Consider the following 23,440-nt stretch of genomic DNA (forward strand, 5'->3'; position numbering starts at 1 on the left):
ATACGGCTCGGAAGATTCTGAAGTTCTCGGTGCAGTGTGATTTCCTTACGGATTTGCCTGTGGTGGACCAAGAGTTTCAAGAATAATAGACTGAAGCCAGAATTTTTAGGGTTCAGACTGTTGAATCCAAGTTAAGTCAGGATTCAAGCTGGGCCTGTGTGTTTGTCAGGAGTATTTGTCTGCACCCTTTACTAAGGAAATTACAGAGCACTCTTTCAGAAGCATAGTAAATGAGAACATCATGTCCTTAGAATATACTTACACTTTGATAAATGATTGCTAGCTTAGAGCCAAGTGAAGAACAAACATAAAACTTCTGCTTTACAAGGTGTGATGAGGGGTTTTTTTGTGTGTACAATGCTGGCTGTCTTATATACAAACAGCCTTCATGTTTTACTCTTATTCATGTCCAATTTTGGGACAGGCAGTTCACGTAGGGCTTTAAGAGTCTAGCCTTTTCTTCCGAAGATTAGAGATATGATTATAAATCTGAAGATTTTTTTTTCCTTTTGAAGTTGATTGCAAGCAATATAATTTAGTAGTCTTTGAGAAGTAAAAAATGAGGGGAAAAAAAAAAAAAGAAGGACCAGGGATGAATGTATTTTGAGGAAACTGCAAGGACACTGTGTAGGTCTGTAATGCATATGTGTCCCTGAATGAAATTGTAAGCATTCAAAGACTTTGTGAGCCATGAACAGGACAGGAAAGGGAAAGGGAACCACCTCCAGAAAAATGAGATTTGATGTACTTTACCCTTGGTTTGTTATGTGGCCCACCAGTGAGACCTAGGAACCTCACACAAATTATATATTACTGGAGCTACGGGATGCAATGCATAGAATCGTAGAATGTTTTGGGTTGGAAGGGACCTTTAAAGATCGTCTAGTCCAGCCCCCCTGCCATAGGCAGAGACATCTTTCACTAGATCAGGTTGCTCGAAGCCCCATCCAACCTGGCCTTGAACACTTCCCGGGATGGGGCATCCACCACCTCTCTAGGCAACCTGTGCCAGTGTTCCACCACACTCATAAAAACTTTCTTCCTTATGTCCAATCCATCCTACTCTCTTTCAGTTTAAAATAAATGCCCCTTGTCCTGTTACTACAGGCCTTCGTAAAAAGTCTTTTTCCGTCTTTCTTATAAGCCCTCTTTATATGTTGAAGGTTTCCATAGAGTCTTCTCTTCTTCAGGCTGAACAATCCCAACTCTCTCAGCCTTTCTTCATGGGAGAGGTGCTCCAGCCCTCTGACCATTTTCATGGCCCCCCTCTGGACCCGCTCTAACAAGTTCATCTCTTTCTTGTAATGGGGATCCCATAGCTGGACATATTCCAGGTGAGGTCAGAGTAGACGGGCAGAATCACCTCGCTCGATCTGCTGGCCACACTTCTTTTGATGCAGCCCAGGATGCAGTTGGCCTTTTGGGCTGCAAACACACATTGCTGGATCATGTCCAATTTTCCATCCACCACTATCCCCAAATCCTTTTCCACAGGGCAGCTCTCAGTCCCCCAGTCAGTCTTGATACTGGGGATTTCCCCAGTCTAGGTGCTGGACCTTGCACTTGGCCTGGCTGAACTTCATGACATTTGCTTGGGCCCACATCTTCAGCCTGTTAAGGTCCCTCTGGATGGCATCCCTTCCCTCAAGTGAATCAATTGCACCACTCAGCTTGGTGTCATCTGCAAACTTGATGAGGGTCCACTCATTCCCACTGCCTATGTTGTTAATGAAGATATTAAATAGTATTGGTCCCAGTATGGACTCTTGAGGGACACTACTCATTACTGGTTTCCACTTGAACATTGAGCCATTGCTTATAACTCTTTGGACGCAGCCATCTAGCTAATTCCTTATCCATTTATCTGTCCATCCACCAAACCTGTATCTCTCCAATTTAGCAGCGAGAATATTACAAGGGACTGTAAATAATTCACTTCATCCGCATATCTTCTTTTGTTGGTGCCTTTTAGGAGGTTTTGAAAAAAAAAAAATAACTTGTGGAAGTTAGGCAGGGCTCTGTGATTTTTCTCAACCATGTAGGCATGGACATTCCCCTGTAATATGGCTGGAACTTCCTTCATTGCAGTTGGAAGGGACAGAGGACTTTTCCTTCCCACCAAGATTCAGGAGGTTTCAGAGATTGTTATTTTTGTTTGTTTTGTTTTGTTTTTTTTTTTCTAAAAGCCATGGACTGGCAGTCCCCATGCAGTGGCTTCAGGTCCTAGAGATTTCTAGGACATTACTTCAGATTTCATACCACTAACTGAAAGAAGTTTTTAGCCCGAGTTCTGTGATCCCCACCCTTCACAGCTGGATGGGGACGTCAGCTATGCACTGGCTGGGACTTGATGTGACAGAAGATGTCTCAAAACACATCTCAGCATGGCTACTGGCCACTGTTTTCCTTAGGGCTTTCCTACTGGGCTCTTCTCTTTACCAGTCAATTTCTGAGGGGATAAAAGAACATCTCTTCTGAAGGCTAAAATATGTGTTCAGAATTTTTAAAGAGAACAACTTTCCATCCGGTAAAGAAATAAACATTTTTTTATTGAAAAAAAAAACCAAAAAGCCTCTGGAAGGTCAGTTACAAAGGGAGAGCTGCATGTGTCAGCTGCTTGGAAATATAAAATTCTGGACAGTTCTTCCTGAGGGGCTCCTCATGTCAAGTTCAGAGCAAGATCTGGTCTGTCTCCAATGTGGCTGCAAGGAAAGATTCCCAGATGTGCAAATAACTCAGAGGAAAAATGTCTAGAATATCCAGAATCTTTTGCACTTTTCCAGTTTTTCTTTCACAAAAATTTCTCTAAGTGTTTGTTTATCCAGGCAATCTTTTCCAATCCAGTCCTGCCCTCCAAGGGACCAAGGGCAGAGTTGTACTGCCTGTAGGTTGAAGAGTTGTCCAAGAGAAGGCACTGCAGTCAGTTTAAGTTTAATGACAAAAGATAGAATAGAAATTGAGGATGATCATTGGCTAAATATAACTGAGTCTTTACAGCCGAAACTGGGCAGAGCCTGAGCCATGGGGTGACTTGCAGCTTTATTAAGTTACGTTATTTTCTACCTCATGTACAAGCATTTGGGTATTTCTTTTCAGATTGTGCCATTGTTGTTGCCATGTGTGGCATCAGTTTCTCATAACCCATGTGGGTGGAGGCTGTGAGCCCCTCCACAGAGGTCAACTCATCACAGTGCCAGCGCAGGATTTCCCAAAGATGAATGGGGACACTGAAATGTTCATGCTTCCTCAGCAGGAAAATGATAGTCTGGTGCCAAGGGCCAGATCAGGGGGCTTTCTAAGCATTTCTTGGGTTAGTGGGAAGAAGAGCTGGAAAAAAACAGCTTAGTTTCTGTTTTCCTGCTGGGTCTTCACTTGCTCTTAACAAGTGCTAGTGGAAGGTGGGAGGAGGGTGTCCCCCTACCACATTGTTTCCTACATTGAAATTGGAGCTCTGTCTTCCAGCACAGTTTGGCTGCTGTAAAAAGAGGTAGTAGAATTGCTGTCATCAGCATGCAGAAGACATAATTTCTGCTCTAAAGTATTTTAAAAATCTAAATCTCATCTTATAACTTCAGATGCTGCAAAATTGCTCTGTATTATGTTTCATCACTGCTGAGATTTCTTCTCTATTTTTCCTTGTCTCTTTATCATTTCTGTTTTCTTATCATTTTCTCATTCTCATTCTGGTAGCCATGTACTGTATCACAGCAGTGCCTGAAGAGCTCTTTATACAATGCGAGCAAAAATCTACTTCAAGGAATATGTAGCTTTAAAAGTAAATCAGAAAACTGAAAGAGGAAAAATAAAGTGTTTTCTAGGTACTCAGATGAGGCAGAATACATGGCTGCGGTTATAGATGAGAAGTCAAAGGTTGGGCTTAGAGCTTCAATAAAGTATGAAAAAATCACACTTCTTAGGCTTCCCCCAGTAGGTGATGTAATTTGTGAGGAGATCCTGACCTGCTTGTTACTCCCTGCGTGCTGCTTCCCAGAGGTCACCTTCTCCTGCTCATAGAGCTCCATCAAAAACAGAAGCAGGGGAGAGAATGAAGTGCGGTCGCTTAATCCTTCATTTGCACTAAGAAAAACTTTTCAAGAGAGAAATAAAAACTGCATGGACATTCATTCTCCCTCCTTTTCCAGTAATTGTGCTCATGCCTCCACTACCCCCTCACAGGATTACGTATGAAATGTGTGGTATCGTTAAATTTTCTGTATAATGAGGGAACTCTAATGCTGGAAGCATAGACTGCTAGAGCAAGTGGTATTTTTACTAGTTCTACTATTTTTCCTTAAAACTCTCCATCTCTGATATTTGTGATTTCAATGCTGTGTGGATTTTCAGATACAGAATTTCCTTCCCTCAAAGACTTGTTAGTGTCCTTCTTTTTGATTGTTCACTGTTAGGTTTTCCTCCTTCCATATAAATAGAAGTTTGGGAGCTGGGGGTTAGAATCCATCATGGAAATGCTCTGGAAATAACGTAGCTAACTGTACTTTTCGTGCCTTTCAAGGGCGTAGTTTCTTACGTGGCAGAGAAGAGGAACCAGTGAGTAAACAAAAAGGAAGAAAACAAAATAGTAAGGCTTCCTGCACTTGAGACTATGACAAAGATAAATGTGGACCTAAGGTCCATTGTGTGGCCTGAATACTTGCCAAAACAATCAGTCCCATCTAATGGCCGCATACTGGTATTGCTGACTTGCAGAATCCCCATTAATAAAGGATTTTGCATAGGAACCAATAGCAAGGTGCAAGTTTGAACAGATACCTATTGGAACATTCTTTTAAATAAAGTTTAACAAAATGTACTATATTTAGACTTGTACTTTTCCACTGTCAAAACGTTACATTTCAAAACTCTGCAGAATGCCCTCAGGGAGACACACAATTCTGTATTCAGTAAGGAGGCAAGAAAAGGTGTGTCTGGCATGAACAAATCTTGGTCAAATGCTTTACTTCAAATCTTCTACTGCATGCCGAGTTTGCTCTGAAAACAATGAACAAGAAGAGAGTGTTCTCCTTTCACTTTTATCTTGATTAACCCTCTTCTGCCCAACGTACTAGGCAGTTTATTAATGTTTGGAAATAAGATTGCACCAGTGCCATCTTTTCTCAAGTACTTCTGCACTGGAGGAATGTACCAGCATGAAACTGCCCTTTGCAGAAGGTTCAAGAATATGATTTGTAAAGCTAATGCTAGAGATTCTTAGAGGTACCTTCTTAGAGGTCAGCAATGCAGGATTTGTTCCTGTACATATAAGGAATTAATTCAGAGTATATGAATCATGATACTGCGTCCTTTCTTTGGAAGATCATGTCAGATGTGGTAAATAGCCGCTTCCCTCACTTGTACATTTTGTCCTGCAGAACAATGGACGTGGGTTGTAATGGAAGATAAGACCTTAAATGATCATGCTCTTTGTCAAACCTTTTTAACAGTAAAATCAAAAAGCCACAGAGCTCAGTTTTTTGTGAGTAGAATGATTCTTAGCTTCTTCCCCCCAGTATCTCCACTGAACAATCCAGTACACAGTCTTTCGTATTAAAAGGGATCAAGTGAGGCCAAGTATGATTCTAAGTGTTTAAGAAAAGCAGCCTTTAAAGGTGCTATTTGATACTAAGCTAATACACGCTTCGGTAAGTGTCTCCTCGGTGCAGTTTCAGACACTTTATGCATATCTCTATCATCAGCTATATAAAACTATTATTATTATCTCAGACACTGGTTATGTGGGAAAAGAGACTATTCTCATCATCATAGATGTCAAAGATAAGGGAGGAAAAAAATTTAGCGTTGTAACTCTGAAAACAGCTGTACTTTGTTCACAGCAGGTAACATAATGTCTTCTTGAGAAAACTAGATGAGTCAGGCAATTTATTATTGTTTTCTAGTAAAGCTGTTTTAATTGACAGTCATATTTTGAAAAGGAAAATTTGTTCTTTTGGGATTTTGTACACTTTCTTTTTAGTATTTTGTTCACTGCTTATGTAAATGTCTATTATGTTGACTGGTTATGTAAAGAATAAGATTCCTAAGTAGGCAGTCTGCAATTTATTTATTGTCATACATGAAAACACTTTGCCACTTATAGTTTTCTGCCGACTTCTTGCTGTGATAGTTTGATCAGTTATTAAAGAAATCAAATGTTCTCTCCTCAGCACTGCAAGAGCTCAGTCTCAACTTGTGTAATGCTCTCGTTTCGCTGTGTGCACCACATTTTCATTACAGAACAAGGCCACTGAGCATCTGAAAACTTAATTTAGAGAGGTAAAATGTCATTAGTTAAAATATTTCATGTGTTTTATATAAATGGAAGCATGCAAGAGGAAAAAAAAGACTTCTGAGGAATGTGAATTACTAAAGTACAACAGAATCAATCCCAAGCTACTTTGCTGTAAGCAATGAAGTGGCTCACAGGATCGTCCAACTGCTGACTAATGGAAGGAGAATTTTTTGCACTTACTGGTAACTGTTTGCTGAAATTCACTTCTTTTTTTCCCCTCTGTAGCAGTCAGTAAATGTAAAGAGCAGTATTTTAGGTAAGTTTGGTGTGGTTGAGTGTCTGTCACTATGAAAGAAAGGATGAATAGCGTAACCTGAAAATGGTTTGGAGATCATTCCTATGGATCTATTTGCACTTAACCTTATTTGGATTTTCTTCTTGAAGCATGAGTTCTGGAAAACAAAAGGCAAAGACATTACAAACAAAACACTTTTCAACAGAACATTTTTTTTTCAGTCTGAAGATCCTGATATTAAAGAAATCCAACTCCCTGCATTATATATGTACATGGCAATAAAATATTTTTTTACGGAGTGCCTTGACTCACAGCAGGGCTGGCTGGCCAGCATGGTTACACTTTAATTGCCTCAGAACTTCTGCAAGATTCTGTTTGACATTAGGTCTAAAAAAGTGTTAGAAGAGGAGTTCATTTAAAGGGGAATGACAAAGAATGTAGTAGTGCTAAAATCTGCTTATATTAGTGTTTTTGTTAAGAAAAGGGAAAAAGGAATTTTGGAGGAGGAAAGGACAATACTGCTTTGCAATAAAACAAACCATAGTTGCTCTGCTTTTTAATATTTATAAGAATTTTTACCCTTGAATGATGCAAAATGCCTTTGTAAAATGCAAGAGCCATGGCAGACCACAAAATTGAGCAAGATTTTCCTGTCTGCTGTATGCCATGGCAATCTGCCCTCTGAGATCCAATTGCCTCTTTCAAAAGACTTGTGTGATTGTGCAAGCTGCACACAATTACTGTTCCTAATTCTTTTTCTTTAGGGTAATAATGCTGATACTTTTTGTATCTGTACTTTTTTGTACCTGCTGGTACAAAAAAAGAAATATTTTGCTATCCAAACAAATGGAAAAGCATTTAAACAGTCAAAAGACCACTGTGGATATCAAACGTAATAAATTGTGTTTCCCAGCACAGAGTATCATCTAGGCTAAGAACCCAGTGATGCTGGTTTGTTGACTTGAGACACCATTATCCTGAGTCAGACCAGTTCACAAAATGGAAAGACAGCTTCCCCATCCAGACCATTTTGGTCACAGTATGTCATGGGTAGCACTTGGCTATGGTGAACACAGATCATTACATTGCTCCTGAAATCCCTGTTTTTATCACCACTAGATGCTCACTCCCCTCTGCTAATTCATTCAGTAAAAATCTTTTCTATGCATCTGCCAAATCACTCATCTAGGGCCCTGCAGCACTTGAAAGCTTGTTTTGCAGGCTTACGTGCAGTCCATGTAGAAGGGATGCGGAAGGTACCAGCAAGTCCTTCTGTCATCCAGTCTGAATAACCTTGCGAAGGGAATGCTATAGCTTATGCTCCCTGATGTCATCATGCCTATTAAACGTAATATTAAACATTAAGTCTTTTGAGAAATAGTGAATTGTAATGTGCTGTCTAAAAGTTCTAATTGGCCTCAACATTTTTGATCACATAAGTAAACACTGCATGCATAAAAAGCACATAAGCACACTTTATAAAATGAGACTTTTTGCTATCTTGTTTTCTACCTGCTACCTTCAAAATGTAAAGGCAAACCACTAGTCTTACTCTACAAGGTAATCACAAGTGATTATTTTTTTCCAAAACCTCCTAAAAGGCACCAACAAATGAAGATTTGTTGATGAAGTGAATTATTTATAGTCCCTTGTAATATTCTTGCTGCTAAATTGGAGAGATACAGGACAAATTAAGGAAAGGCCAATAGTATTCAGTGTAAAACTTACATCTCATTTGAAAGAATGCTGTTTTTCTGTGACTTATAAACCAAAATACATCTGATACTAAAAGGATAATAGTTTGAAATAAAATATTTAGTGCCAGAAATGATGTTGAGTTTGATGTTGTTCTGCAGAGAATGCTGAATACAAATTACACAATAAAAAGTCTGGAAACTTTATAGTACTGAAGTTAAAAGAATTTTTTAGAGGAGCATACATTTAAGAACTGCTCATTACATATACATTGAAAATGTACATCATATAAAAAAAAAAGTGGTGCACTTACATTAAATGCAATTATAGATCTATTTATTAAGGCTTCTGACAGTTGAATTTCATAAAAACAGAGAAAATACAATTTCCTTAAAAAAATACAAATCAAATAATCAAATAAGGAAGTATATAGAAAACAGAATAATCATGTAGAATATTCTCAATCCAGAGGAGATGGGAAGCATGGAGGATACTAAGAACTTAAAGTATTTGTAGGTGAGGGGATGTTATGCGTATACTAAATTGCATCTATGATGTCTGTATTCACCTTTGAAGCAAAATCATTTCATCAGAAAAGATTTTGGAATTAGGAAGCCAGGATGACTTCAGTTTGCAGGCATCTGTTTAGATTATGAATTGTTTGGGCCACTGGTTTGTTTTGGTATCTGTGTTTTTTAAAGAGCTGAATACAATCTCAGTGCCAAAAAAATTCAAATTATCTGCCTCTCTTCACTTTTCCTAGAAGTGATGAAAACAAGTCAGAATAATGACGGTAGTTATTAAAATATGTTATTCATTCTGATAATTCAGTATGTAATTCCTGTGGTCTCCTGCAGGATCTGCAAGGGCTGGTTCTGTGCTGTCGCTCCAGTTGCACCATGCTGCTGAGCTACCAGAAAGATACCTGACAACACTCTCCACGTTATCCCATAATATCCCATCACCAACAAGTGTGTCAAGAGAGAAAATGTAGTAGCAGTAAGAAGTAAGGTAAAATGTAGCCTTCTAACAGACGATATAGCTGGTGGTTGAACCAAACCAACAGAAAGTCAACCAGAGTTCCTAGGCCATTTGTCAAAGTGCTGAGCAATCAGAGCACCCGACTGTTGGAAGCTTAAGTCATAAATGGTCACAGCTGTCCAGAACAGTCCTCAGATTTCTCTCTGTTTGGGCATGGAACACAATTTTTTAGGAAAAAAAAAATTGTGGCCATGCTCATAGTTTCTGTGCTTGGCCAAAGAAAGCAAAGTAACGGCTCCTCATGCTTTGTGCTGTGCATCAACAGTAAGAATGTCTTCCCTCTGACTCCGTGTTTTTAGCTTGATTTTGTACATTTTGCAAGCAGGAATTTTGTAGCTTATTAGAGGACCAACTCTGACACAAGATTTGGCAAGTGAATCTTGGGTATTGCTGCTTTTGTCTTTTGATGAAGTATCATACTCTGGTAAGTCATACATGAGGATCTATGTACGTAGTTATACTTGGAGATAGACTGTTTCCAGGTTCATTTTTTGAAAAAGATGAAATATTCATACTGGGTTACAGACTTTTCTCAGTAACACTCTCTTCTGTAGGCCACTTAATCTCTCAATTGCAACAATTCTTCCATTTCTGACAGTAATTTTGCCCTGAATTCTGAAGATTCACTTTAATTTTTGAAAACCAAAGAATCACCTATCTTATGTCTGCACAGGGAGGAAGGATGTCATGAAACTCCTGTGCCAAGTATTTGTATTACAGAGTGTGAAGCAGCATCTGCGGAGTCAGGGCGTGGGCAGGCTCCTCTCCCTGGCTGCCAGCACGCTTGGCAGTGCAGCTGCGCCAGCACAGAGGGATATCTGCCATGCTGAACCTAAAGCTGCTGTAGGGTACAGTCTCTGCCCTTTCAGAGTCACAGGTTGCTTCTCAGGCCACTCTCCAGCCACTGTAATATACCCAGGATGGTTGGCAAAATCTGGTGGCTGTCCGTCAGTTCTTTCTTTTTTCCTCATTTACGTTCCTTTGTAGAGTACGACTTCAGAGCCCTTAATGCTTAAGACATTTTAGAATTTCCTGATGGTCCATTTGGATTCTTTTCCATACAAGTTCCTGACTTTGCTACCTCATACACGTTATGACTCCTCTTTAAACAAAGTTATCAACACCAGCAGTTGGTGAGATTTCCAGTTTTCCGGATAAGGCAACTAAGATGGAAAAGCCACACCAACTTCTGTTCACTTCAGGAGATTAAAACAGGGAGCAAAATGAAGGCAAAGTAATAGCTTTTCGCCCCTTGTGCTTCAAGATCTTTAGCAATTTTGGTGTTTCCTATCTCTCTGAGCCTCCAGACCTGTTCTTCTGAGCTTCCTCAGTCTGTAGAGGTCACCCCCTTCACACTGCAAATGGCCCAAGGAAAGAACTTGTGGAGGACTTCTGGTTCCAGAGCAAGGGGACCAGGAAAGTGTCACGGCAAGTCCCAATACCAGAACGGCTCGGTGGGATGAGGTAAAGGTAACATTTTGCTCAGGTCCAGCTTAGTGTCCTATTTCCCACAGTAGCCAGCAGCAGGTGATAATTAGGGAAAGGATATAGAAGAGGACAAGTATGGAAAGACGCTTTGCTATTTCCTCTGAGCTTTAGGCACTTTGTGGCTTAGGGACTTCCAGAAACCAGAGTTTGTATCTGCATTCTTGTGCTTAATGGGTCTTGATGGTCTTTCTATGAATTTTTCTGATTACTTTCTGAACCATTCATACTTCTGGCATACACAACATCCTGTGATAATGAGGTCTGTGATTCAGTTATGTTATGTAACAAAATGTTTCTTTTTCTTTAAATCTTCTTAGTAATATCATTAGGTGACCCTGCTTCTCTTATTATGAGAAACAATCAATAGTTTTTCTCTGATCTATTTTCTACTTACCAACATTGTATTTTTTTCTCTGCTTTCCTAGAGAGAAGCAGCTTGACACCTTTGTTGCTCTTCTCAGTACATTTGCTGGGTACATTGTTAGTTTTGGGATTTTTTTTGAGACAGGGTAACCAGCAGTACAAACTATATTCATGAGAAGAATTTAAAGAGTTGTCTAACTATATTTTTCTAATAATTCATATTTATTTTACCTTTCAGACTGACATGTTGACTGACATTTTCACGTATCTTGTTACTGGATGGTAATAGCTTATTTAAAGCTCATCACTCTGTGCATGTATAAACATAGTTATGCACTTGGAGGAAAACTTGTCTTTACTCTGCACTTATCAACAGTGAATTTCACCTGTCCTTTTGTTTATTATTGCATTATGAAATAATTCTTAACATTTTTCAGTAGATTTGACTTTCCCACATAATTTTGTATCATCAGCAAACTCCATCACCTTCTTGTTCTCTCCTCTTAGCCTAATAATCCAGTGAATTGAAAAGCATGGATCTCCGTTGGGCTGCACTGATAATCTTCCTTCCTTTGTTGTGAAATCTGACGTCTTGCTTACTGTACTTTAAAGGATATTAAATGGTGAGCCCTCTCATCCTACAACAGCTTCACTTCCTTGGTGAGGGACTTTGTAAAAAAGGTTTCTGAAAATATGAGTACACTGCTGTTAACTGATTATTCTTATCCACATGCTTATTGACTCCTTCAAATAGAAAGTATAGATTGACAAACCAAGACTTAAAAATGTTGTTGATACTTTGCTGTTACTTATCCAGATGTATTCTAATTCTATTATTACAATTTAATTTCTTCTTGAAGCCTTGAGTAACACCAGAGGCCCTTGACTACCTCAGAGCCCATCAAAGCTTTCTGTGCAAAAAAAGAGAAAAAATATTTGGGATCTAAAACTAGTCTAAAATATTAAAGGTGGGTTTTTTTTTTTTCAGAATTGTTTTCAGGCTTCTAATAAAGATGATATTTAATTACAGCAATAAAGAATCCGTTGGCACTACTGAACTTCAAAAAGAACAGCTGTAATTTTGGTGTTTGAAGAGACAGATGAGAAGAGACAGATGAGAAAGCATATTTAATGCTTTGTATTTAATAAGAACTGAGTCTTTGTAATCAATCAGTATTATGGTGGCTTGCTAACAATAATTAGGCAATTGCATTTTCTGCAGAGGGTGACTTACGTGGCCCTGGTTTCCTGCCACAGCATTGGCATCTCAGCACTCAACAGCACTGTATTATTCCTGCACCAGTGCATTGTGCACCCAGCTCAGCTGATCTGCTGGACTAATCAAACAGACTTCTGGAACAAAAAGGAGACAGGGCACTACACTACAGCTAGGGTACTGTGCTACTAGAAAGCACACCTTTCTTCAATAACCTTGAGCTATGAGCCATACCCAGTGTATGACTTCAACATCAGGTGAGCAGGAGCTTGAGAGGAAAGTTCCATCGTTGTTCAAATATCTGAGTTTTTCCTTTCATATTTAATAAGACAACAGATCAAGGTGGGACAATAGTTTTTTATTGCTTCTATTCTCAGCATCACCTCTACCATTCACTGAGCTTTGTTGACCTTACTAAGGTTCGTGGCTAAACTGGTACACCCTGTATCTTTCCAACCTGGAAGTGGTCTAATTCATTAACATTCGGGCCTATAGTTGGGAGAAATAAGCGTTTGACTTCTGCAAAACACAGCAACCTGTTTCCTTGATGGGAAGCGCATCATTAATGCTTCAGGCTTAACCACTGTCAGCCAAATCAGTTACCAAATCCGAGTCTTGATCCTGAGGCACTGGAGTGAAAAACCCTGGAAGGTAACCTATCAAAACAATTGTATTTCTTTGGGATATTGTACACAATATATGTACATAATATTTCATCCTCAGATGAAATACAAGATGAGTGGCAGTGAGATATGCCATTCTGAAGCCTACAGAAGAGCCCATCTAAACAAACAGAAGGAAATTAATCTGAGGCAAACAGGACCTGTAAAGCTCATGTGTACCCACGTGTATGTGCATGGGTTCTCAATGGTGTATACAGCACTGCAGCTGAAAGCAGATGAATGCAAGAGAGGCAACATGACAGCAAATCATTTATGAGGAAAACTGTGACAGTAATCAAAGACAAGATACTAAAAAGTGAGAGAGAGGTAAAGCTGCTAAATCTCAGGGGGAAAAACTAATGTATATAGGATACAGTTTCTTAATTCAGAGGTAATACAGGAATGGGCAGCCCTCAAATGATTTAGCTAGGTAGAAGCAATGTATTTGATTTTTCAGGATAAATTGTAGTAATTATCCCCAAAAGGACAGAGTGAGTAACTACCCACAGGTTTTCTACGTGATATTATGGGAGCAAATGAATCAGGCTTATGCTTGTGATGTGGTGTCAGTGGGGGGAGGGAAGGAGAGAGAGACCAGATGTTCCTTAAGAAGTAAGATTTAACAAGAAAGAAAAAGCAGAACTTCCTCCTAATAAGATCAACATACTCCTTGGTTTTCATTCAAAAGAAAATTTCAGGAATGTCCTGCACAGATTTAGATGGCTCAGGAAAAGGTATGTACGAAGGCTTTTATACACTTACTTTACTTAAGGAAAACAACCACAAAAACAGATAGCAAAGAATGGAACAGAATTTACTGTTTTCCAGCTAATCCTTAATCCTAGAATGCACTGCCTAAGCAGGAGCAAGTAAAATAGAAAATCAGTAACTCTTATTACAAGAATAAAATTGCAACCAGAAGGATCAGTTGTTGCCATTAGCCTTATTCTGGCTCCTGTTAAATTCTGATTATATTTTTGGCCCATTTATCTAAAAAAAATCACTGTACTTCAGATGGCATTCCTACCTAGAACTGGCATTATGTGTCTGGTCATCAGCTGTCCTTAAGTCTGCTTCTTCCAGGTGTCTGAGCAGAATCATGCTGTTCAGATCCATTAAAAGGATCCTTGTATCTTACATATCTTCATGTCTAAAGGTTGCAAATAATACTCATAACCTAAACTAAAACTAAAAGCCATGACGTTTTCTGAATTAGAAACTGATCTGGTGCCAACTGAATGTAATGGGAGCATGCGACAAGCAGCTGATTATGTCTTCAAACAGACAGCACCTGCTCATTGTATAAAGTCACTTCAGTCATTATTATTGTGAGCTTCTCCCCTCAAGGCAGGACTACGGCTTTCTAAAGTATGTAGATCATGCTATAAATATGTGGAATACAGCTGGTCGTGAGGTGGCAAGATACAGACCGCAAAGCAGACATTTTTTGTGTTAATGGTCTGAATCAATGCTTTGATTTGAAATATCAGTTGTATTACAATTGCTTAGTCTTCAGAAATGCTATATGACAGAATTGAACTTTAGCAACTCTAAGTATCCTTTCCAGAGGGACGTTTTATGTTATTATGAACAAATCTGGCAATCTAAAAACATCTGTTGTGAATTGGAATCTGATTCTGTTGTTTCTGAGCAAGTATCGGCAATCTCCTCGCAGAGATACCGTACATTAACAACACGATAAACAATGTGTGTTAAGGAAAGAACAGTTAGAGTTATACTGCAAAAAGGAAAAAAAGGACTAAGACAAGACTGACTAAGATTCAAATACCTGATGAATAATCAATTTTATGATTACCTTTTGTAAGTAATTATTTATCATTTGTATAATTTATGCCTCTGTGGAGGATGGAATTAGCTAGTAAACACTATGGAGTCATCAATTATATTGCCAGTGTTTTCCACATTAAGTTTCAAAATACATGATGAAAGAACAAAATGTCAATGAGATGATGACATGAAGACAGGGAGACAGCTGTGTCTACCAAAAGTTAACTTTGTTCGGTTTGTTATACCCAGTGAGCATCGTTAAAGTGCATGGGTGTCTGCATATGCATGCACATGCACGCGTACACCTCAGGGTCTAAATTAATTTTCATAAAATTCCCTGAACAGAACAGAGTGTTCTGTTTATAATAAGCCACTATTGACCAAGTAAGTATGAACTGAAGATCTGGAGGTCATTTCATGTTATTTGGTAAGGTAGTCTATATATAGAGCTGTGTAATTGCAGTTGAAACTAAAGTTCTGCCATAAACGTGGAAAAACCCCAGCATGATATGCATTTGTCCTCAAGGCCATATTGGAAAACTTCCCTGTTGATACCTTTGATATTCTAACAAATGCTGATAAGATATGTTATTGTAGAATGGATCATTTAAGCATCTAAGCATAACTATTATACTTTGTGAAAATAAGAAACATACAGAATTAGTTTTAGAAGATACATTTTTGTAATGCTATTTCTGTCACTGCTTTTTGAAAAACGTTCTAGCATAAATGAGAGTTGGATAGTGACTATCTGATATAAATTTTTCACAGAAGGTGGGTAACTACAGGCAGTAAAGGTTGTTATGTACCTTAATCTCTGAAAATTCAGGCCACATGCAGCTGAAATTTGGTGTTTCCAAAAGTGTAAAAAAAATGAAGCATGCTTTTGAAATCTGATAAAATTGTTTTGCATGTTGTTTTATGGAGTAAAATACACTCACTGACTTTACACTCACTTCTATTGCGTTTCATATGCCTAGTATGCATTTTTGTAACTGTGCTATGTATGCCAGTACAGGACATTTGTGAATCAAGTAATATATTTTTTTTTCTGTTTCAATAATGTCCTGGATTTGATTGTATGTTTTATTTGTATGGTGTTTCTATTTTTACTACCTAATTTAAATTACTGTATGAAGATTTTTGAAATCTGCCTAGAAAAGCAAAAATTGCTTTCTCCTCAGAGGTTCCTATAAAAAGTGAAACGGACATGTTGGGCTGTCCAAAGTATAAATAGTCTGACTTGGTTTAGGTTAAATACCAAACAAACAAAATATAACATTTATGTAACTACAACCTGTATCAGAACAGATGAAGCACAAACAGGTCAGATGTTCCAGTGGCATCTGACAGGAATTACTTGTCTTCTTGAAACTTTTTAGATTCGATAAGGCAAAAACTAAACACAGTGAATGTTATTGTACTGAAATATTGTGAAATTAAACCTGAGGAGCGATGCATAGGACTGCATGCTTTGATGCTTAAATGCACTGTAGGGGTAGGCTGAGGGGCCCAGGTCTAAGACAGCCATCCAAATGTTCTTCTCAGCCTGGAGAAACCTAATGGCTAGTTGTGGTACCTTTATTTTATACAGCTTCTACAAAAGGAAATGAAAGATTTATTGAGCCAGATTTGAAATACTAATAAAGTGGGAGTTCAACTCGGTTTTCTACTGAGAAAACAAGTCCCCTAAAAGAGAGGCTGTAATGGCTTGCTGTCTTTTTCAGTGATATTTCAAGAATAAACGGGTACAAAACATAACTTGTCCTTTAAGTATCCCAGTCCACAACCAAGGAATGACAAATTCTCTTGCTCCCCATGTTTATTCTGTCTTGTCCCTTCAATGTGACATTTTCTGCTGAACAATGAACAGCATCAATGATCAAGGTGGAGACTGGCCTCCATTTAATTCTAACCTTATAGGGAGCTGGTTAGTAAAACTAGAATTATAACCCTACCTGCTGAAGTCTGAAATTCCAGGTTTACAATTTCTGAGGCTAGTATGCAAACGACAGCTTCCTTCTTGCTCAGTGTCTAATCTGAAAAGAGGGTGTGGTATTGTGAAACCTGTATGGACAGACACACCTAACCCACAGTTCTCTGTAAAGACATTGTTTTAAACACACCCATTTACTTAGTGTGACCTGCTGCTTATCTCTTTTCAACTTCTCCCAAATTTATAGTGACACTGAATTTCCCTTTTGAACTGTTTGGTCTGTCTTAATCATAAAAATAGATTTGTGCAACCATTTTTACTTCTAGAACTGTGCACTTCCATACTTTGTCATTCAAATTAGTGGGTTAATAGGGAAACGTGCCTGAGAATGTAGGAGTTCTGCATGCCTCCGTTCTAGTTCCTCCTTCAGGGACTGCATATGCATTCTGCATGGTATTTAATTTTTACTGAAACAGCACTGGAAACAGACTGAACTCTGTTTTTCTCTGTCTTACGGTTTTAGCTCTTTCACTGGAAAAAAAAAATCCTGAAATATTGTACATTAGTAAAAATAGATTTCATTTAAAATTAAGAGAGAGTTCGGGCTTTCATGCATGTTCTAGTTCAAGTCCCTATTTTAGCCACTCAGTATAGGTTTTGCAACCACATAAATGGTAGGGTCTTGACCAGACATGGTAATTTAGAGTACTTAACAAAGGCATACAGCATCCTCATAGTATCACATGAGAGTTGGTGCCTTCAGAATGAGTAAGAAAGCTTAAACGAGGCATTTGGTTCAAACTGTCAGAATTACATACTTGCATATAGGTTGCTTATATACAAATGAACACTAACTCTGGCTAATTGCCAAATGACTAAAGTCAACATTTTCACCTCGGAAAGCATGTACAAAGCTTGTTTCTCACAAAATAAAACAGGAGGGTTTTGTTAGTGCCTAATGTACTTTTGCCTGCAGCTTGGTAGCACTAGAAATTTGTCAAGATGAATTTCAAGAGGCCCATATCCTGTACACCAGGCGTGTGAACAGGCCAAGACCTAAGGAAGCGTGCACAGCATCTGCTGGCATGTTGCCTGGAATTAATTGCTGCAATTTGCACTTATGTTCACAAGCAACAGATCTGTACCCAAACAAATTATAGGTCACTACCACTTCCTGTGGTTTTATCTTTTTTTCTCCTTTAAAATACTTCTATGTATAATCTTGTGTTCAGACTTTGGAAATATTTTTTCTTCACCGTGTCCTTTTCTATTTGACCAAACCTGATCCCTGTTCTCTCTTCCCTACACCACCAGTTCTTTTAGGATGCAGCCCAAGCAACTCTCTGCCTGCTGTGGTTGGGACTTTCGGATCTAGCTACGAGACCAGGTTGTGCCTTTATTTACAGCAACAGATTAGCATAACATGTTATTAAGTGTTGCGTCATAAATGCAGACATAATTCTGCCAGACATTTCTGTAACTACTGAAAGTGTTTTTTTGTGTAATACTGATACAAAGGCATCTCCACGTGTGGCACGGTTTCTCTGTCACTTTGAGCTAACATACACTGGCACTGAAGACAAAGAGGCTGGCCTGCAACTTCCTCCCTCCCTTTCCTCTCTTCCAGCCACTTCTACTCACTTTTCTGTTGCTTTGCAGCTTGTGCTTCCACAAGTATTTACACACAACTCAACTGGATCTGGAGATCTAACTGGGGATAATTTTTTTTTTTTTTAAAAAAAAAAAAAAGCTTAGTTTTGACTAAACTAAAAGATACTTTTAAATGGATCAGCTTTACTGCACAGTTCATTCACCTGCCAAATGAATGATGATGCTTACACTGGTAAACAGGCACAAGCAATTAAGAGCAGGTAGGACCAGCTCCTTCTTTTGGAGGGCCAGTTTTAAGTGATTGTCGTGTTACAGAGATACGCTTTCTGCACTGATACCACAGGCCAGAAATAACCCTAGGAGAGATCCCTGTGGTACATTCAGAGATCAAATACAAACTTAATATCCCCTCCTCAGCAAAATCCTGTTGTTTGTAGACATTGAGGACATAAAGGCTGTGTGATCAAGCCTCTGTAAAGCTGTTCAGGATTAATCAAAGTGTAAAAAAATAATATAAATATTGTAGAACATATTTATATTTGTTTTAGTTTTATGGCAAAAGGGACATACATTGCTTATGTATGCAAAGTTTACCAAGTAAAAAGTTGAGGAACACTGCAAAGCTTTTCAGACAGAAATGTGGGTTATAGTCTTAAATTTCAGTATATTAGATTTTATAAATTTTATAAATGACACAGGATTAAGCCTGGTTAGTTGTCAAACTGAAGATCTTTGTCAAAAATCTTGCTATCATAGGTGTGGCACAACTAAGAAGCAATAGCATCTTAAAGGTCATAATAGCACTACTGGAAGTTTGTGTTGAAGATGGCTACTGAAGTATATAGCTCTGACTATATTCTTCACGATGTAATAATAATAATTGTATTACCTCAATGCCTGGACATTTTACCAGTAGTCAATGATACTCTCAAAAAGAGAACTATTACCTTTATGAGCAAAAATACCTAAATCTTGTTTTTTATAGTTAAGACAGTTCAATTGAAGAATGTATTCTTCCTAAGTAAAAACATTGCTAAATGGATGCTTTTGAGTATGGGCAATGATTTTCAATACTATGAAAACTGCATTGCAGTAATAGTTGATCATTTTATACTTGTTAGACTATTTGTGAACAAAGCAGATGAAAGCAGTTAAAATGTAACAAATTCATACTTATCAAAACATTTACCTTGACTACTTAATCAAATGTTGGCTGAATCTGAATCTATAGCCTCTATCACTGCAATATGATGAATGCTGCATAATGTGGGCTTGAAAGAGAAAAAAAAGAACTATTTCAAACCACAAAGGAAATACATGCAATCAGTACAATATCAGAGGTGCATATGCAGCTAGAACACTGGTGGACAAGCCAGCTCAAAGTTTCAAAAGTGCTGAGCGCCACAGCTGCAAACTCACGCCTGGTGCAAAGACGCAGGTCAATTTTGCCTAAAATAGAATCAACAGGGCAAAAGACCAAGCATAACCTCTTCACAGCAGAAACACTGTAATGAAATGAAAACTAATTACAGTGTTTAGGGCAAGACAGATCTGGTAGGCAGAGTAGTTTATATACTAAACATCTAGTGGTACTTGGAGCATGTCGTGACTCTGCAGTTTCCGATTTATTCATCAGTCCTGGAGCAGACAGATTGCACGTCCATTTCTACTGGCAGGTTTCGGGAGGAGGGAGGGAGAGCTAATTCTGCTGAAAATTTCTTGTCCTGTTTCTGTGAAAAGGTTTTATTTGAAAAAAAGTCTTGAATATCATTATCTCCTGCGCAGGAACTGATTTAAGTAGTGGAAAGGTTCATTTGAGTGTACTGTTTACACCAAGTAACCCTCAGAAATCAGCACTCCAAAATGCTGATGTTAAACTCTGATTTAATTGAGCAGCTGCTACAAGTGAATAGGAGTTGAGATAGCTCAGCACTTTGTTCCTCTGTTCTGCCTATACACAATAGATTTGGCTCAACAAGAGCATTTTTTATTAAACAATGCTTTCATTTGCAGCCAGATGCAGCATATAACAGCATCATGCTCTGATCAGAATACAAGCACAATAGCTTAAAATTCTGCATTCTGAAAGTCTGTGGCACAGGTAGTAAATATAATGATACGGCTGTTCTTCCAGCCCCCATACGTGCAGAGTGCACATCGCGAGGCAGATCTTAATCATGAGATGCAATGTCCTAGATAGTTCTTTCTCTGTTAAAATGTTGGCTCATGTTCTAACTGTTTTTATTTCTTCAGACCTTAAAAGTTCCAAGAATTGTGAGGACAAAGAATGCACAAATGAACACCAGAAATCAAACGGCTTTTTCAAAAAAGAAATATTTATCTAGTTAGTAAGTTCTGCTGGAACACTAAAGGGACGCAGTCAGTTCAAAGGTTGGGTCGGGTATCGGTGCTGGCACAGCTCGAAGGAGGAGAGGGGACATGGCTGGACCAGCACAGCAGGGACGCTGGCGTCCCAGATGGCAGCAAAGCTTGAGCGTGTGAGGGATCAACAGCAGAACAGTGAAACCACACAGTGTCACAGCTGGTCTTGTTTTAGAGCTACAGTGCTAAAACATCTTAATATCCACGGCTGCGAGGAGATTTAAGAGTAAGAGATTGCCCCGAATCTTGACTTCCATGCTTCTGAAAAAAGGGATGCTGAGATCCAAAGCTGGAAGTTTACAGAAAGTTTGTCAGCGCTTCGTTGCAAAGCAGTGAGCTATCACAAACCCTAGCTAAAACCCCAAACTGCGGATGAGTTCATAAAGACGTACGGGTGGCATGGCCCTGCCTGTGACTAGAACGGAGCGGTGCCGCCAGCGTGCTGGTCCCAGCGGCGGTGAGGCGGCCCAGGCCTCCACCGCTCCTCGTCGTGGCCGTCGTGAACGCGCCCTCACGGCCCGCGGACGGGCCCGAACCGCCGGGAGCCTCCGGCGGGCGCGGGGCGCTCAGGCGCTGCGGGAGGAGCCTCGGCCCGCGCAGCCTCGGCCTCGCCTGCGGGGGCAGCTGCCTCCGACCCCCGCGGCTCCGGCCGTCACGGCCCGCTCCGCTCCGCCGGCCGCACGTTCTCCCCGGCTCGCGCCCGTCCGCGCCCGGCGCCGGTGGCGCTGCGGCCCCTTTAAATGGAGGCGGGGCCCAGCCCCAAAGTTTGCACAAGTTGTGGAGCGGGGCTGGCGGCCACGCTGAGCTGCCTGTCCGGCCAGGCCATGGGGCCACCGGGCCGTTAGGACACCCCACCTTGCTCCGGTTCCCCCATCGCTGCCATGGACTACCTCACCGCCGTTACCGGCAAGGGCGGCCGCCTCCTGCGGGGCACCGCCAGCCGCCTCTGGGGGGCCGTGCCCGGCGGCCTCCGCCAGGTCCGCTTCCAGGACGGCCCGAGCCGCGGGGCGCCGGGCTCCGCCCAGCCGGCACCAGGTACCGGCGGGAAGGGACCGGGGGTGTGGGGGCCAGCGGCCGCGCAGGGGTCTCCCTGGGCGCCGAGGTGGGTGGGGGAGAGGGTCCCTTCCCCGGCGGGGAGCGGGCCCCCGCCGCGCCCTGGCTGGCGGCTGTGCCGAGCGGTGGCCGGGGACGGGCCGGCACACGGACCGGGGCGGCCCCGCCGCGCTGCCGGGGGTCTGCCGGAGTGGAGCCTGTGCCCCGAGGGGCTTGCAGCAGAAGATGGGTCTAAGGACAAAAACCAGCCGTGCTCTTGCTGCACGGCTTCCTGATTTCAGTGACAGTACGACTGTCCTTACTTTCGTTACTCCCACCCCACGCACGGGCTTCCCGGGTGCCGTTGTGGACCAGGGCGAGGGAGGGCGACTGGAGCACAGGCTCCTTGGCTTGAAGTCTCCCTGGTGTTCAGAGTGGCTTCTGCCTCTCCTGTGCTCCTGGAGAACAGGCAGCAGTACTTGGAAAGTAGGTGCCGGTGATGGGAAGGGCAGAAGTCCGCCTTTCAGTGGTCAGACGGGCCAGTCGGGAGGCTGGGACTCTCTTTGTCCTCTGTCTGGGAGCAGCAGCGCTGCTGTTGTCACCTCCTCTCCTGATGATGGCGTTGGGCTGTAAGTGCGGGTGTTGTACCGTGCTCGTCTGGAGCGAGTACTGGGATCGGCAGGAAATACCGTGGTAGCTGGAGGGGTGGACTGGGAGTGTACACAGACTGTGTATGCAGGAGAGGACGGGGCAATTAGGACTCCAGGGAGGTAATGCTATTGATTGGAGATTAAAAACAAACTGTGACGCAACTAGTAAAAGCAGCATGGTCTAAGGTCTGCTGTTAAGTTTGTGAAAATGCTTTCTAAAAATCTGAAGAGGAGTATGCCATCAATAGTAAATATTTTCCCCCTTTTTTTTTCCCCCTATTTCAGGAAGCTCTGTGCTAGCTGGATGATTGCATGCTTGTCATTGTTGGTAAGGTTGAAGTCAGGTCTCTACTGAAAAGTAGTATTAAAGACTATTAAGTTTCTTTGTTACTTTAGGTTATTTTGCAAGAGTAAAATAGTTGTTTTTTATCAAGAGAAAGAAGATCTTGTTCTTACTGTAATAGGTAGCGCAATAGGAATGCCCATGCAGTCTGTCAGATGTAGATGATGTCTCTTTGTGTGCCTTGGATCACACCCCTTACACAGAAAGGGTAATAGCTAACCGGCTGCATTTACAGTGTCACTCTTGCTTTCTGTACTCCATGTCCCTCTCCCCCAAGACATGCAGGGAGAGGAAGAGAGAGCAACTTCTGTCTCAGCAGTGAGATGAATTACCTTGAATAAGGTCTCTACAAACTGTTAAAGGCTTGTTGACAAATATTACTTACACTTTTTTTTTCAGAAGCAAAATGGCAGTAAAACTCTTTATCATCTTCTGGGTTTTGATCAGTTATATGACCATGTAATAAGTAACCATGTTCAGCTGTTAGTCTAAAGCATCTCTTGCAATACATGTGATTTTTTTTTTTTTTTTTTTTTTTTTGAGGGAGAAGCTTTACGACTTCTTCCCCTCTTGTTCTGGGACAAAGGATTAACTTAGACTGCTTTCTAATGTTTTTCCCTGGCTTTGAGCAGTAAGTGTATTTCCTTGGATACTTTCATGATGTAATCCTTAAAATTTGTGTTAATGAAAAGTGACTGCAGTTCTCGAGTGC

At 40.6% G+C, this 23,440-nt stretch overlaps 1 protein-coding gene across 8 annotated transcripts in view; it reads left to right on the top strand.

Annotated features, from left to right (window-relative positions):
- The window catches only part of OXR1 (oxidation resistance 1), a 282,379-nt gene that overhangs the window by 177,267 nt on the left and 81,672 nt on the right, over positions 1–23,440 (top strand). For 2 of the 8 annotated variants that reach the window (XM_086741161.1, XM_086741164.1), the window contains exon 1: positions 21,508–21,738. The exons of 5 other annotated variants lie outside the window; for them this stretch is intronic. In XM_086741161.1, the coding sequence (XP_086597287.1) occupies positions 21,585–21,738 (154 nt within the window). In that variant the 5' untranslated portion in view covers positions 21,508–21,584. Of the gene's footprint in view, positions 1–21,507; positions 21,739–22,155; positions 22,222–23,440 lie in introns of those variants that run through there. One more of the 8 variants, XM_086741163.1, reaches the window with a different exon arrangement.

The sequence above is a fragment of the Chlamydotis macqueenii genome, chromosome 2 (assembly GCF_036417535.1).
Source record: "Chlamydotis macqueenii isolate bChlMac1 chromosome 2, bChlMac1.mat, whole genome shotgun sequence".
NCBI lineage: Eukaryota > Metazoa > Chordata > Aves > Otidiformes > Otididae > Chlamydotis > Chlamydotis macqueenii.